The 16830-nt window shown below is 38.8% G+C and overlaps 1 protein-coding gene across 1 annotated transcript in view; it reads right to left on the reverse strand.

Annotated features, from left to right (window-relative positions):
* CDH12 (cadherin 12, type 2 (N-cadherin 2)) overlaps window positions 1-16830 on the reverse strand; it is a 156194-nt gene that overhangs the window by 11411 nt on the left and 127953 nt on the right. The window contains exons 7-8 of the mRNA XM_010571465.1: window positions 8951-9087; window positions 1431-1552 (exon numbers count right to left, since the gene is read on the reverse strand). Of these exons, the coding sequence (XP_010569767.1) occupies window positions 1431-1552; window positions 8951-9087 (259 nt within the window). The remainder of the gene's footprint in view (window positions 1-1430; window positions 1553-8950; window positions 9088-16830) is intronic.

Raw genomic sequence — 16830 nt, forward strand, 5'->3', positions numbered from 1 at the left:
AATCCTGCTGGGTTACTCTCATTCCCCTAATCTATTGGACATTGGAGGCAAGAAGTCTGAATACTCTAGCCTCCAGAGAGCTCGTGATGTCTCAGAAAGTCTTGCTTTGACCTATCTGAAGGAAATCAGAAAGATTTACCCTAGATTCATAGCAGAAGTATTTAATATTTGTCCTTTGTATCAAAATACTAGTGATTGTTTTCAGGTCAGTGATTACTTAAAGACAGTTCACTTTATCTGCTACTATCACTGTTACGACTGGTACATGTTGTAGCACTTCACAAAGCTGCACCCTGATTTTACAGCTTGAAACAAAGCAGGGAGGGTTGAAAGGTCTGCACCATCTAGGCGTAAAGGAACATTTGGGTCCCAGAGTCCTACCTACTAGATGTCAGATAAGCACAGTGCAGTTAAAATAGTAGGATTGCCACTGTTCTTTTAAAAAGGAAGGCATTTTTTTAATGTAACAAAGATCTAAATATTTATAATTTTTGACAGCTCAGTGCTTGTCTCAGCCTTCCCTGTAAAAGGTTCCCCCTTCTACTGTTAGTGCCTGGATAAGAAACTGAAGGTCTCTGATAAACTATAAGTTAAATTGGGATGTATGGTAGCTAGTTGAAACATACTAAAAAAAAAAAAAAAAAGAAAGAGATAGGAATATCAGCTGAAGTCATGGACAAATCTATAATAAAGGCAATAAAAATCACATGGACTGATTACGTATTACATACACATAAAGAGAAGTCACTGATTACACAGCAGGCTGAATATGTTCCTTCCACGGCTGGCAGTAACTCTCAAAGTTAAACAGCTGAAGTTACAAGCCTTGCCTTGGAAACAGTATTAGCTGTTAATATGTATGATGGTTGGCCTTGGTGCTTTGCAGCACTGTGTTTAATTGCACAAATTTTGTGCAGAAGGAGCACATGCCAACAGCTTCTGGGGCCAGCTCTATTAATACTGGCATCCCTCATGGTATAAGGTGATATTCTGAATCTGAAATAGGTTTTGCATACTATATATATATATATATTTGAAACTGCTTATAAAAACAAGCTTTCCAGAGGATTGTCTTTAGGGTTGTGGGTTCTTTTTCTCAGAACAGGACACAGAAATGTGTCCATTTATTCACTGTGGTTTTACCCTTATACTTAAGTGTCTTTAAGGAAGGGATTCTTTCTCCTGTCATAGCTATTAAATACACAGTGAAGGGTGGCTCAGGCCTGTATAATCAAGGATAATAAAAATAAATAGACCATAAATAGACCATAAAGGTCAACAAACAGAATTCTAAAATGTATTTCCAACACAGGCATTTTATTTGTAAAAGCATTCTAACCATGATGTCATTTTCAAACCCAGAAATTTCTATTGCTATAAATAATAAGGAAAGAAAAAGCAAAATAGCAAGCATTACAAATTTGAAATACCTGTCCTGCCTTGGCATTTTCACATACAGATGTCTCATATGGAACTGAAATTTCAGGAGGAAACTCGTTGACATCCAGGACATTTATTATAACGTTGACTTTGCTGGTTAATAGTGGGTTACCTATAAATGATTTTTAGGAGAAAAGCATTAAGGAATACTACTTATGTTTGTTGTCATCACCAGTGTCCATGAGCTGCTATAAACTGTTTTGATCCCAGTACTGTTACTTCTAAAAGCCCTTGACTTCCATTTATTTCTGATTTGTGCTAAAGAGAAATCAGAAGCAAACTTCTTATCGTTTTGTACCAGACTTTGATCCATTACTCTTCACGGGGCAAGGAATCAATCAACATGATTATGTTTATCAGAGCATAAATTAAAGAATTTGAAGTTGTACCTGTAATTAAAGATGCAAACTTTTCTCAGATCACTTTTCATGGACTATGTGGAAAATGCTTCCAGTGATTAAAACTGAATTCTGTTTTCCACAATGGAATGCAGAAAATCAATATTTATTACTTAGCCACTGTTTACATCTTCAAGATATTAAGGAGGTAAAAGTGGAGCATACCCATTTAAAAGATGGAGAAAAGTAAGAGAGAAAGATATAAAGAAAAATCTTGCTGAAAGCCAGACAGAGTCAGTGGTAAATTTAGCAGTGTAATATGTAAAGATAGCATTCATTCAACTTGTGGTTAAACCATTAGGCTATGTGGTAACAGATATTTCTTTAACTGCATAAATATTTGTGAGCAGCAAATACTTTTGTGCAAAAGAAATGCTAAAAATCAGTTTACATTATGCTTCTTTCCATTGTCCTACCAATGCAGATAATCTTCATCAGTCACTAGATGCATTTTATAAACAAGTTTACCCGCAAATGCAATGTCGGACAGAAAGGAGACACAAATTCAATACAGAGCAGACAATATTCTCCGTTACTTTACGCTGAGACCTCTTGTGAGATAGCAGATACACAGAAAACAGTTTAGCTGGTGAATCAAAAGGATAATTCTTTTCTCCTTTTGCATTTAAGATGAGTGGCAGCCACTATACAGACACAGTTAACTATTCAAGAAATCTATGCTATGACTCAGGGTGGTGTAGGAGTCACAGCATGGGGTCATGGTTAAGTACAGGAACAGTTTTCTTGAATCTTCAGACATCAATGGACCCTTCAAATTATTTGCATTAGCTGCTTACTTCAAAGTTTGTATAAACCTTTGCGTTTCAGTTGTTTATAACTAACACAGCAAGGGGCAAAGTCTCTTCATAGCGGCACTGTAGAAACTGTGAATGATTTCTTTCTTGTTCTTAGGAACTCCTATAGTGTTTTCAAGAGGCCTTTGTCAAAGCCAAAAGGTATTCCCCAATGTTTTCCTAGTTAAGTAGGACCAGCTGCAAGTAGAAGTGTGCTTTACCTGTTTACAAGTAGTGGATAAACTGACCACCCTACAAACTCAGCTTGGAATCTACAAAAAAAACCCAAACAACCCCAAAACTCACTACCCAAATCACACAATATTTGTAGTTCCTTCCTATGAACATATCTATTTAACAGTGAACATATCTAATAATATCTCTCTGAATCCTCATTCATTTCCAATTCAGCATCACCCCTACTTGCAGAACATCTTTGTGGAGAAAAGCCTTGTGCAGCATGAATGAAGAGAGTTTGGTCCTGCAGCTGGGAATTAGCAATGATTCTTCAGGTGCCCAAAGAGCCAGAAGAAATCTAGATCACTTGCTCGCACTTGAATTGGTTCCTTTGTATAATAGGAAACAAAAAAGTCCTAAGAAGTTATTTTAGTCAGTAGAGGGCAGGACCCTGACTCTGAATATATACAAAGATCAGAAAAGCCCTGAGTAGGTCAAGTTCATGCAGTTACTGGCAGAAACAGCCTAACTTAAAACTTCCCTCCTAGCAGTACTCGCTGCGAAGAACTCAGCAACTCACACGGAGTAACTCAGGTTTACCTTTAGTTTTTGTGTGTTTATTTTAAGGTACAACACTGAACAACAGGAGCTCAGGATACATTCTCCAAACACATCAGAGATTAATGCATTGCCATGAAAGTACAGGCATAGATGTTACTTTGTTTCCTTTTGGTAATGTGTTAACAATGCCTTTCCAGTAAAAGAATGAATGTACTCAAAATTTATGCATCATGTCCATGGGAGATATTAGCTGATTTTGATAATTTCTATTGAATATATCAGTTTCTATAAGAAGTCTTTTTAGGCTATATTTTTTTGAAATATCTTACATAAATGATTTTTTCAGCTATTTGGAACAGTGTACATACTATGAGACTGTATATTTTTTAAATGAACAAAGGGATTTGATGTTTTGCCTTCCCTCAAACTCACGATAGGATAGCATGCTTTGGAAATATGAACAAATATGACTACACTTTTAAAATTTATTTCTCACTGATGGTCTGTGATTTATTTTCTATGATTCTTTGAAAGATACATTAGAGGCCAAAAATCTTTTCTTCCTAAGTATTTCAGCAAGGTAGAATTTTACCTTGCATAAATGGTCAGCAAAAATCAAATATGAAAGTAAACAGAATTACTATAGCAGAAGATGGACCTACTTCTGGATTTCACTTTATTTATGTGATTCATTTTCTTTCTGGTTTGTGCTAGTATCAGTTTAACTGTATATAAAGAAAGACAGCAAGAAGATTGTGTACAGCTTTGAATTCATATATAATTACAAAGACTTATAATACTTGATGTGAACGAAGATGATGAATTGCATTTCAAATACCACTTTGCAGACTTGACCTCCATTTTCTGGTTTTTGTTTTGTTTGCTCTCTGTCTCAAAATCAAATCTTTTTGAGCCCTGTGAGCACAGTAGTGACGTGCATGCTGGTATCAGTGAGTGAGTCACTGAAGACATCTGCTCGTGCCTTTTGAACCAAGATTACACAGAGAAGAAGACAAGTTGGTTAAATCATTAGCCTAGGAATTAAGAAACTGATTTCAGGTTTCAATTCTGCCCGTAAGATACAGGCAAATTAGTTAGCTTCTTCCTTCCTCAGTTTTCCTGTCTTTAAGACAGTGACAACACTGTTTCCTTCTTTTGCTTGAGTACCATCATCTGTTAACATCTTCATGGTTCAAGGATATTACAGGTGTAGAAAATATGTAAAATACTTTGACTAATGGACTTGTGAAAATCCAAGATATCTGAGCAAATAGATACCATTAAGGAGAACTGGTGATTCCTTAACCCCAGTTATGGTATGCAGCAGAAGATAAACCCTATCTTGAGATTTAAGCTGAGGTTTCTTTAATATTTACAAAATTCAGGCCTAGACTTAGAGGAGTTGGGACGATGATTTGGACAGGAAGGATTATGGTTACTTTGTATTTATTTTCAACCTTAACTAGCGTCTTCAGGACAGGAAAGCAGAAATAAGATCTTATGCATCTTATCTATTTCCTCTTTTCTAAGATGCAAAACCCATTTCCATAGTAGGTAATTAAGCAGCACACTGGGGAACTTTTTGAGCACTGGACTGTGATTTTTTTATATCATTATCTTCTTACAGCAGCCCTTGGCACAGTCTTAGCCTGGGGCAACTAGTGGTCTTGCGGACAATTCACATGCATGTGCTGGGAGTTAGTATGGGTGAGGGACCACTCTCAAAGAATTGATTTACATATGGGCACCCTGTTTGGAAGGTAAGAGTGTTTAATGGCGTAGAAATAGGCTACTCAGTGCCAGCTGGCCTTTGTGCTTGAAATGAACGCAAGCCATGTATAATTTATTAGTTTGGACGGAGTCTGTGGGCTTAAAAATGTTCAGAAACAGCAACCATGGAGGCTACTAGGGTGTTGAGTTCTAAGAAGAAAAAAACTACAATGAAATATAGTCAGGGAATGAAAAGAAGTATGGAGAAATTGGGAAGTGAAAAGGGGGGGGGGGGGAAATGTGAGTCTGAAACATCCTCTCCTTGTTCATGTACTTTGTTCTATATAAAGGATGATTTTTTTATTTCTACAGATGGGTAAGGGACCTTCTGCATTCAGCTGCCTTCACATTTGTCATCACCCATGTGTCAGCAGAACAATCATCCAGCTCCCACTTAAAAAGATCTCTACTTTGGGACAGACTTCTCTAACAACAGCGAGAATAAAGTTATGGTGTCTTGTGTTAAATACAACAGTTGGCTACCCATCACTCCATGCTGGGTACACCTCTGAGATGTTCTCCAGAGTCAGTTGTGCTGCTATTTGGAGACAGATTCCCAGACGGTGTTTAGATCAGATGTTTGGAATTTTTTCAGGGTGAGAAATAAAAATCACAGTATAATGATACATGGTCAGAGTTGGTCATTGCATAACTTGAGTAGAGTAACTTCCCTTATCCCAGTTCCCTAGGTGGAACCAGCAGCTACTGTCCTTATGTAAGATCTACTGTGTTATTGCTGGGTAAGCAGGACTTCCCTGGCTGTGAGCACACAAGTTTATACAAGCAAGCCTAGGACAAGCAGATTTCATAATTAACTGTTTGCTAAGGGTCCAAATTTTGCCTCTCTTCAAGCTGCCAAACTGCACCTTGTCTGGTGTAGGCAGGGATGAAGGGGTAGGACCTGAAGTTCAGGGAAAAATAATCTCAGTATATATACATTTTTATATGTCAAATAAATGCAGAATGAGGACACTGGACATGAAACCATTTACAAATTTCCAAAGAACCAGGCTTTTGAATAAGACTTTTTTTTTTTTTTTGCCTCCACAATAGGTGACGTCAGCAAAGATTACTTTAGTAAACACAAGGTAATTCTCTTCTCCCTCATTTTTGAAATGTATTCCTTTAAAAATTATAACTTCTGGTGCTTTATTGCTAATAATAGTCAGATTTATCAGCTTGTAAGAAAAGTCTAAATGGTACATCCATATCTACATTTACATTTATCAATTGCTTGCTGCTATATTTAGCTATCTAACCTGCACGCCATTTATGCCATTGTTTCATAGGTAATTTGATAGCTCAAAAGTCATAATATTATTTCAAGACTTTAGTGGCTGCGAGAAATGTAACACAAGCATCATCTGTGATTCATACAGGGTTTCATTTTGAAGCTACAGAAGAACAAAGGGGAACAATCACTTAGAAGGCCTCAGGACTAAGGCACAGGCAGGGAGTCCAGGCAAGCCTGCCCATGACCTTTGCATCATTTTCCATGTAAAGGAGAATGATGGCAAAACTACTTTAATATATTTTTCTCTCTGACTTGATGCAGATAAAGCTGGTGGCCTTTGTTTATAATTGGCCTGTTCAAGAAAAGATAATTTGCAGAATGACCATTAGGATGTGTCTAAAAGGTGGGGGGTTTTGTTGTTGTTATTCTCTCACACTGATAAAGCAAAATACGTATTTTAGCTATAAAGTTCTTTAGGTAACAGAACTTAATATGACTAGTTTGGAGTCTGTTTATTTTAATGAGATAAGGTCATAGAGAACTGAACGAGGTAACAATAGTGTCCATTCCTGAGGCAAGTTTATGCAACTAATTGCAATACTGGGCCACTGTCCTTAGGTAATCATGTATATGTCAAGGCACTGTTCATGTGCTTTTTCTCTAAGAAGAGATGGCAGTTTCAGTGTTTCTATGTCAGCACTGAAAAAGTGGCAATTTTTTTTTATAGCAGAAATTCTTCAAATATAGTAACCCCCCCCCGCCGCCTTTTTCTTCAGATGTTTTCTTCTCTTCTTTCTAACCTTTTCTGGTTGTGTGCAGTGTGTCATCCCTCAAACCCTAGCCTTTATTTCTGTGCTAGCTCTTAGTCAGACAACTGCATATAAAGTTTAGTAGTTAGTATACCTCAAATCCTCCAAAATATTGCCAATTACTGGTGTAGTACAGATAAGGCAATTGTTTTTAATGCTATGGATAATGGTCAATGCATAATATTTTGAGGTATGCTGAAATTAATCACAAATATGTCTTAGGTGTAGATTCTTAACTAGGCAATTGTTAAAATTGGGAATGTCATAATACAGCCTACCTGCTACAGCTCTACATAAACATGATATTACTATATATGTGCCGGGAAGGTGCACAGACAAGTAAACTTGGAGGTTTTAGCTAGCTTTAATTACTCTTGGGAATAATAAAGAGATTCACATCAAGTTTTCTAAAACTGTTGCCTTACTGCAGAAAAAAATTACAAATCTCAAATGTACTTTATCCACCAATAAATCCAAATAGTTAAGCTTTACTGAAACATAGACTATTACGAGATGTCCCCTCTGCATCTACCTGCCTTTCAGTTTCTCTGGAAACAAATTACACTTCTGGTGGACTTTCTGTGAATATACACACGCACATGTATCTCTATGATGTACTCAATCACTTGTGGTAGTTTAGTTTCCTCTGTTAGTGTATTCCTTTTCCAAGATACAGATAAAATGCAAGTGTTCATTTGACTGGTGTCCTCGTTATGTTTTCAGGTTCCAGGGAGGGAGCCCATGGTTCTTTTTCAAATAACTACAACTGAAAATTTTTATTTATTTGTTTTAAATAACGTATACCTTCTCTGCTTCCAAAATCTCTCTCTTCCTGTTAGTAGCATGTATTACTTTTTGAAGACTCAGTGCCAAGCAATACATTGAGGAAGACATGTTCTTTGCTTTAGAAACTTGCATTTCTGGACACATGAACAATACAGAATGAATAAGAAATGCAGCAGGGGTCCTCTTCTACAGCCTATTGATGTCAACAGGAAGACTTCTGTGGCCTTTACACAACTGCTAAGTGACCAAAAGACTCGTATTGAAAGGGTGGTATACGCCTACAAGAGTTTCAGTTTGACGGGATCATGAAGGAGGAATGCTACACAGAAGGAAGGCAATGAAGAAAGCTGCAGCTACATAATACAGCAGAAGAAGGGAGTTATTGTTTTAAAAAAAGCTATGTAGGAGAGGACACAAAGACAAGAAATGAAAAAAACCCCCACCCCTCCACAAATCGTATAGGAAAACAAGTGGTTAGGCATAAAATCTTGGGCAGAGTGAAAACACAAGAGCAGAGATGCAGCACACAGATTGATTCATTTAGGGCCTTAAGTCTTCACTCAATTTTAGTGTACTTTTTGTCTGAGAATTTAATGAGTCTTTAAATTTTTCTGCCTTCAAAAAGCAGATTGACAGACCTGTTATTTGACTAACCTAATTTCATAGGGAGTGAATTACAAAATCACAAATAAGAACTGGAAGGCCTCCATACAGCTCCTCATGCTCTTCATGCTGGCAAGATGTTTTTCAGTTTCTGAGGGAACTGTGCCTACATGAGGGCTCCTAGAAAAACCTTACTGTACAGGGCTGTTTGAACATCACACTTAGCCTCACAGTGAGTCTGGCAAAATGATATTTATTGAGCCTTTTTAAATAATCTCTTGGCAATACATGCACTCTTCACAGCATATTTATGCCTGAGCACTACATTCTGAAAAAAATACCACATTAGCATATTAATTCAGTTTGTGTCATACTTACTAACTTTACTTGCAATTATAGAGAAATTGTACTGTGCTGTGCTTTCTCTGTCCAGTATTTCATTAGTAGCAATGGTTCCTTCAGTAGCATCTATTGTAAAGTAGCTGTCCACATCATTCTTCCAATCGATGAAGTATCTGTATGTGAAAAATATTAAACAAAGTAGATGCAAATCTGCAAAGATTACTCATTTATCAAAACAGCAGTCTAGCTAGCTCAAGTTTGTTATTTTTCTCTTCCTAGCTATTACCATCCTTGCAGGAAGAAGACAATAAAGAATGATTTATTTCTTTTTTGCAGAGTTGGAATGCTCAAGGGAAAATGGGATATAATAAAAGATTTAGTACTTCTGGTGTTCAGATTATTTGAAAACTCTGAGCTCCCAAGAAGTTGATGCACATCTTCTGTGACCCTGATCACTTATACCAGTCACTTTGGAAAGCACTAGATAGGCTTAGAGGGGAAAAAAAGAAAAGATATGTGAAATAGTGCTTAAGGTATGAACAGCGATGAAGAGTGGATCAGATCTGGTCTCTGTACATCCATTTGTAGCTGCAATAGGCTGTAAGCAGCCTCCCTGGGCTTGCAAAGAGGTGTCCTGGTGGACGTATATGGGCTGTTGGCACAGGCTACTCAAAGGTCCCTCAGGGATGTTGGCAGAGTCACAGTATGGGAGATGGAGAAGAGTGTGCTTATTCCCCCACATAAACAGCAGCAATAAAAGGCTCTTTGCCTTTGGGAAGAACAGGCAACCTCCAATTTCACTGGAGCTGTGAGGAACAGGGCAATACTGTTGGTTTTTTTATTCTCCTGAGCCTTTGTTTGTCAAGAAATATGAACATAGAAGAGATTCAAAACTCAAAATGTGTATTTATTTGTTATTTTTCCCTAGCAAGGACTTAATAGAAAGCGGAGATGCACTTGTAAACATAGCTGCTTAAAAGCAATCTGATAATTATTCCAAACCCATTTCCCTTAAATGCTAATTAATTTGAAAGTCTATTTTCACATTTGATGCTACTGTTTGTAGTCATAACAGAATAATAATTTTTCTGATGCAGTACCGCCAGCTACTAATTTCCTTTTCAGTGTTAGTCTCTTCATACCTTGTCGATGTTTCTCAAAAACTAGGCAGGATGAAATTGAGAAAGCTATTTGTGAGCAGTAGGCAATAAGACCGAAACGGCACTCAAAAACAAGTACATTTAGAAGATCATAAAGGCCAGAGGACCATTCCTGTGACACCTCATTGCATTTAAACCAGTGAGAATAAGAATAAAAGCTTGTATTTCCTTCTCTGATTAGTGTGATTTATGGAAAGAATATATAGGGAATGTAATGATAAACACTGTGTTTACTGCTGTAGAAGGAAGCAATGGTAGAAAGGGGTATATGGCATATTTCTAAAGAAAATATCTCAGATTGGGACTCAAGAATGCCAATAGCTCAGGAAGACTCGAACAGTAAAAAAAAAATCACAAATAAGGTACCATGCTTCTTTGGAGACATTTGTTTAATCAGAATCACAAGAAAATCCTATCTGTAGATGAAATAGGCTATTTCATCAATTGACAGGCATCATTACCAGTTCACCGCTTTATCTGAAAAGCCTCAGAAATGGTTTGCTGAAGGCAGCATGTATCCTTTTACACAGCTGAGCAGGCACATTTTCTTGAATATGATAATATCGTCTACCCACATTTGTAATTTCGGTCTCATTGTTCAAAATTTGGTTGACATAAAAATTATGAAAAATATATAAGCCATTTATTAGAAATATCATTACACTGACATACTCTTTCAGGAACAGTAAAATTACTCTTTCAGGCTTTGCATGTTTAATAGATTATAATTTCTTCCAAAATTAAATATGCAGCCACACACAAATAAATTGGATCAAAGCATGAGAAAGTAACTTTGCTTATCTTTCCCCTTAGGAAGATTAGCTTTGTCTAAGTACCATACACACCACAGTATAAGCCAGTGAAGAAAGTACAGGACCTAATTCAAAGCACAGTGTAGGTGACAGCCTCCTTCACCAGCAGGCTTTGAAACTCCAGAAAACATATTCAGTTTGAACACTGTTGTGTTTGAAGTTGAGTTCAAGCATGAGTATTTGTAGGATCCGAATCTGATAGTCTATCTGCAAGCGTTCACACAGGTGATCAACTTCATGCACAAGCCCAGAATGCCTACTCCTAAACGTAAGCATCAGCAGGATCGATGTCCTCAACAAGCAGTGCGAGGCTAGCACTACTCCTGCTGGGACTAATGGCAGGATTCCTCTCGGCTTCCCTGGAAGTGGGATCTGTGGGAATTGAACAGTTTGATAAAAACAGAACTGTAGCACTTCTTCTAAGTTCATTGTCTTCGCCTCTGTTAACACTGTGGAAACTATTATGCCAGTATTGGTAGTCTTTTTTTTTTAACTTTGGCATTATCTTTGAAGTCATCCCTTCCTTCCCTCTCCATGTGCTGCACATATGGTAAAATTAGGGGTGGAACAGCCAGTCGTTTCAGCTCCTCTCATCCTAAGAGGCTATATATTCAATTAGACTACAAAGGGAAGAGGAGTGGGAGGAAGTATTGGAGATGTATTGTGTAAAATAGAGATATTTACAGGAAAAACTGTGAAAAAGAAGCCATTCTTCCTCCTTTCATTGGTTGTCCATGTGCAGTACCCATGAAAACGTATCTGGCAGAAGATCCTCTTACAGACGGCTCTTCTGGACATAGCATTGCTCCCAAATACTTCAGGAAGTCTGTAAGGCTTAATAAAAGAGTGAATGGGACCCCATCTGGCTGCTTTTCAAAGGCAAATTTGGGGGCCATCCCCAAAGGGGGGTGGCTTTTCAGGGAGGCCCTGAAAGAAATGTCGTTTCCTTTTACAGCCCAAAAGCACTCTTTCATGCAGTCTGATGCTCACTGTAAGATTCTTTGTAAGCAGCACAGCAACACTTAGTCTTTTTCTAAGGTTGACAGTATTGCCTGAGCTTTGTCTTTTACTTGGAAAAAATGTGTTCAGGAACAGAACAAATGGCAAAAGGGTCTCCAACCAGAAAAATCTGTAACTTTCCAGAGATAAACCCAGGTATCTGGGACATAAAGCCTGACATTTCTTGTTAGATTGTGACACAGAGAGGAACACTGTTGAAATACTGGTATTAGGACAGCTGTCTAGATCTTCTAGTCATGGTCTAGCAGTTTGAAGCAACTGAGGTTGGTTTGTTTGACTGCTCAGAGTGCCTGCAAGACAGATCATGGATAACTGTACTAATCCGAAGAGGCAGCTCCCTCCTTGAAAAGTTAGGGAGAATTTACTTGTTGACACAGGACACAGCAGTATTATTTTTCAGAAACATCTGAACAGGCCTGCCCGGCAACTCTGAGTACCAGGACATTGATATATAGTTTATATTCACTGACAGGGAAGAAACTTTGAACTATAAGTCTCCCTGAATATTCTTCCCAGCAGAAGACTGTGTTCCAGATTATATTAGTGAAGGCAGGGGTGTGGGGGATAAGTGTGGAAGGATATACCTTTGCTAATGTTGTCTGTGTCTTCTCAGGAATAGCTATATTTGTACCTCAAGTAGGACAGAAGAGCCAGAATGGAAATATTTGGTTTATAATATGGTAAGAGTCAAGTCTGTAGGACTCTCATACAGAGCATTCACAAAGACACGAGCTGCCATCTTAAGAGCTCCACGAGTAATTTGCATTCCTCTTGGCTAAGCGGTGAGGCTCTGCATAGCCTATGGGGTCTTACAGAGCACTCCCCCGAAAGAGGGCTCATCTTTCGAAGAGCGGAGGACAGTGGGGAAGCCTGTATCAACTCTACCTGCAGCACAGAAGATAGACAGCAGAGTGCTTGATGGAGCGCTGTTGAATACCTGAGTGACAGCAGATCACCCTGGTGAGGATAAGAGGAACTCTGAGCCGTTAAGCAGACAACTGTAGTTGCTTCAGACTGATATACCATGAATAAAAGAACTGGAGAGCTGTCCTGCTGCTATGGAAACATGCGTGACAACATGCTCAGGAGGGATGGGATGTGGCAGGATGCTAAGGAGGCTGTGAAGCTCAGGATTTGGGGTGCGGTTTTGGTCTTAAAAATGTGGAAGGGAAGACTTCCCTTGCCTAGCACAGATGGCCTTGGGAACAGTGGGGGTCCATCCTCACCAAAAGTTTAAAAACCTTGCCAAAGACTTTCTTTGTTGCTCTGTCTTGATAGTGACAGCAGTGGTGACACAATGCAACAGAGGAATCATATAACAGCATGTAACAACTTACAACATATTACCATCTTTCTTTTTTCTTTCTTTTTTTTTTAGTTGCTGCTTAAACACAATGCAGAGTTTGCATTTGTTTGCCCATGCATTGGTCCTTAGTGGGGATTTCACCAGCTGTTCCCAAACTTGCAGAGGAAGGCATATCGCAGCTTGGGCTTAGCTCAAAAAGGGGACCTTAGGAGAAAGTTACAATGTCCTTTACAAGGTAATAGCCGTTTTTTCTGTTTTTCAAAATTCACCTGAGTATTCTAGTCTTGCTAGTATTACCTTCCTAATGAACAACCTAAACTGTTATGGTTTCATACTCAAATCTCCATTGCATTCTATGTACACACACACACCCATATATTATAAAATTTTCTGTTGATATATCCGCCAGCTAAAACATATTACAGCCACCATCGGTGCTCAGTATCATTTTCTTTTCTCAGCTCTCTTTTGATAGGGTTTTACTGCCTCCAAAGAACAACAGAAGCAAAGTACTGGCCTAAGTATTTTGTTCTATGTTTTTCAAGAACATAGGGACACCTTCTTAGGAGGTGGTTGTGGTTGCTGGGATCATTCTAGTGACGGAAGCACTCTCAGGTCTTCCTCTGAAAAGGATGTCATAAATGTAGAGGAAGAAGAACTAACAGAGAATGAAGAGGTACCAGAAAAATTTGCCAGCTGCACAATGTTGGCATGGTGAAAGCTGGGTCATATCAAAGTCTAAGTGCTCTCCTGTGCATTCCTAGCCCAGACGCACCCCAGTGCATTTATCCTTGCTTTTAGTCTCGTGTAGCTGACAGCTACATCCATCCATACTGAAAAGCAGCATCCAGGTCTCAGACAAGCTACTTTGACGTCATTTTAGACTCAAAGGTCTCAGAGACAAATTAAAGGAGCAGAGTTGCAATACCTTGCTTATATACACCCATACCTCCTAAAAAGTAAGAGCACAAGCAGGAACAGTCTTGTGTAGCTCTGCCACATCACTGCCTGTGAGACACATGAGAGGACTTACAAATCTGGAGAAAAAATATTTGTTTCCAGAAAGTTTTCTTTCTGATACTGGACCTGAAAGATGAATAGATGGAGCACTTGGTAACACAGCTAAACTCTAACCATCTGAAATGGAATATGCAGTTCTTAAAACTTGTTCCTGATATTACAGCCACGCAATTCAAGCCAGGAAATGAGCAAGGTAAGGCATAGTGTGTATTTCAGACGAAGACGAGATTGCTTCAAAGCTAGACTGGGAGGATTAAGGCCAAATGCCACAGAAGTAAAACCTTAAAGAGAGCTAAAACACAGACGATGGGTATGGTGCAGTGATAGTAAGCATGAGGAGAAGAGCTCTGACCTGCTCAAGCTGCTGAAAGGAACAGTGAAGAAAAGATACTGTCTACAGCCTTTGTCACTGTTTGTATAGTGAGCAGGGAAGGGGAGCATGGATCACGCCCCTAGAGATGCTATTAAGCTAAAGGCATGCAGACCAAATTTGCTCCTGCTGCAATAGCATGCATACAGAAAATCATTTGAAGGAGTAAAGCACATTATTCAATTGGAATTGGCATGAAAATGGAAAGGAATCATCCAATTCAGTGAGCAGTAACGCATTTAACATTTAATTACTGGCTTTCCCTTTTGTTTTATTGTTCCACAAATAGGTAACAATAATTGCAACCAGCCTCCTAAAAGAAGAAAAGGAAAAGAAAAACCCCAAACAACAAAAAGGGGGGTGTGTGTGCGCATTCCTTCAATTTTTAGATTTGATACAGAGTCTACATCATCTGTCCCACATCAGCACAAATATTTTTGTCTGTATTTCAATTTCTATTGTGAAATTGTACCTAGGCAGACCCAGACGGTGAATCTAAGAAAACCCAAACCACAGATTTTTCTGTGTACAGTCTGAATGATTTGGCTGCCAAGCCCAGTTTAGAAAGCATCTTATTACTCTAGCCACATTTTGTCAAACCCAAGCACTGGAATGAAGCATTTTAGATGTAAGATAATTCCTTACGCAACGGGATAAAAAGAAGCATCATTTCTAAGACAAACTATGCTTTCAACTATGCTTTTCCAACCCACCATTTTTTCCAACTACAAGTATGTACCCAATGCCTTTCTCTGTAACTGAACCGTATTGGAAAGAGGAAAGATCCTTCCGTTCACTTTCTGTAGTTCCTTGACTGGCCGGGCTCTTTATAAGTTTCATTTCACTGAAGGTGCTCGTCCATGGGGTCACCAGTCCCTCCGGATCTCCCCCAAGCGCTGCATCCTTGCCCAGCCGCCCTGGTCGGTGGTGGGACGAGGAGGTGCCCGCAGCTCTCAGGTGGGCGAAGGCACCTCTGGGAGTCCTCGTGTCACCCTGCAGACCCCCGAGGGGCTGGTCGTGCTGCCGGTCTCAGTTCAGGCAACTCGGTCAGCTGAGGTACAGGAGACCGGCTCAGTCCACGCTGAATCGTTGGTGTATTTTAGTGCCGGAAAGTGGTTTAATACGACCCCCTTGAGAGGTTTCAGATTGACTGCTTTGAGAGAATTGGTACTGAAAGTAGGTCTGTTGATAAGCAGCAAATGGGCAATGTGTATGAAATGTTAATATATGCAAATTAGCTACGCTGGACTCTGAATCTTAAATGATTAAGGGAATGAAAGAATTCACAGAAACACAGACTTCTGTTTTGAGGGGGAAAGATCGTGGGAAGAAATGGGAACAACAACAACAACCATAAGACAAAGTCAACGTTGCCCTTCAAAGGGGGAAAGGATAACTGCCCTGGTAATTTCTCTCCCATGACTGAAGGCTACGTTTTGTATCATGTAAAATACCAGATCTGTAGGCCAAGATCCTCAGAGACAGCTAAGTGACTGACTTCAGAAGATATGGACTTAAGTGATTCCTCTTTTTCTTATTAAATTACTTGGTGCCTCATTGCAAGGAGTATCCTCAAGTTAAAAAAGGCAGTGGTAATACAAGCTCAGCACAACCAGAAATGTGGCATTTGAAGGTTAATGGCTTCTGATCATTGTACCTTCGTGCAGAATAAACATTTCCTCAAAAATTCCTGTTGATTTTTTTTAGTTAGAGAGAGACAAATAACCTGGTTGATAGAGGTGCTCTATAAAAATATCTCAACTTGTCTCAACTCATGCTCTGCTGACGTGAAGCACATTTCTTACTCTGGCACCTAGTGAGATAGAACACTGGGTTTTGGGAGAAAAATGCTGCAAAGAAAGGTGAGGGATGAAATAACAATTTTCTGTAATATGATAGATCACTATTTCTGTACGTGACCTTAAATTGTTTAAACTGCATTCACTTTAAGTTTTATTTAAATATTGAACTGCAGGTAAATGAAATTCAGAGTTCATGCCAACTTGGGACAGTTAAATACCACCCATCATATCAGAAATAATAGATGGGAGCCTAAAAAAATTAGAAATATAAATGAAAGATAATAAGATTCAGTTGGGAATTGTGATCAGTTAGGATTTTTTGTAATTCCAATTCATACATAATTAAATAGATGAAAGAAATATTAAAGCAGGAGTGGCAAAAGGGGTGAGGGACTGGAAGAATACAAATGAGACTTTACGTGTGAT

Source organism: Haliaeetus leucocephalus, unplaced genomic scaffold (assembly GCF_000737465.1).
Source record: "Haliaeetus leucocephalus isolate CR32 unplaced genomic scaffold, Haliaeetus_leucocephalus-4.0 Scaffold328, whole genome shotgun sequence".
Classification (NCBI taxonomy): Eukaryota; Metazoa; Chordata; class Aves; order Accipitriformes; family Accipitridae; genus Haliaeetus; species Haliaeetus leucocephalus.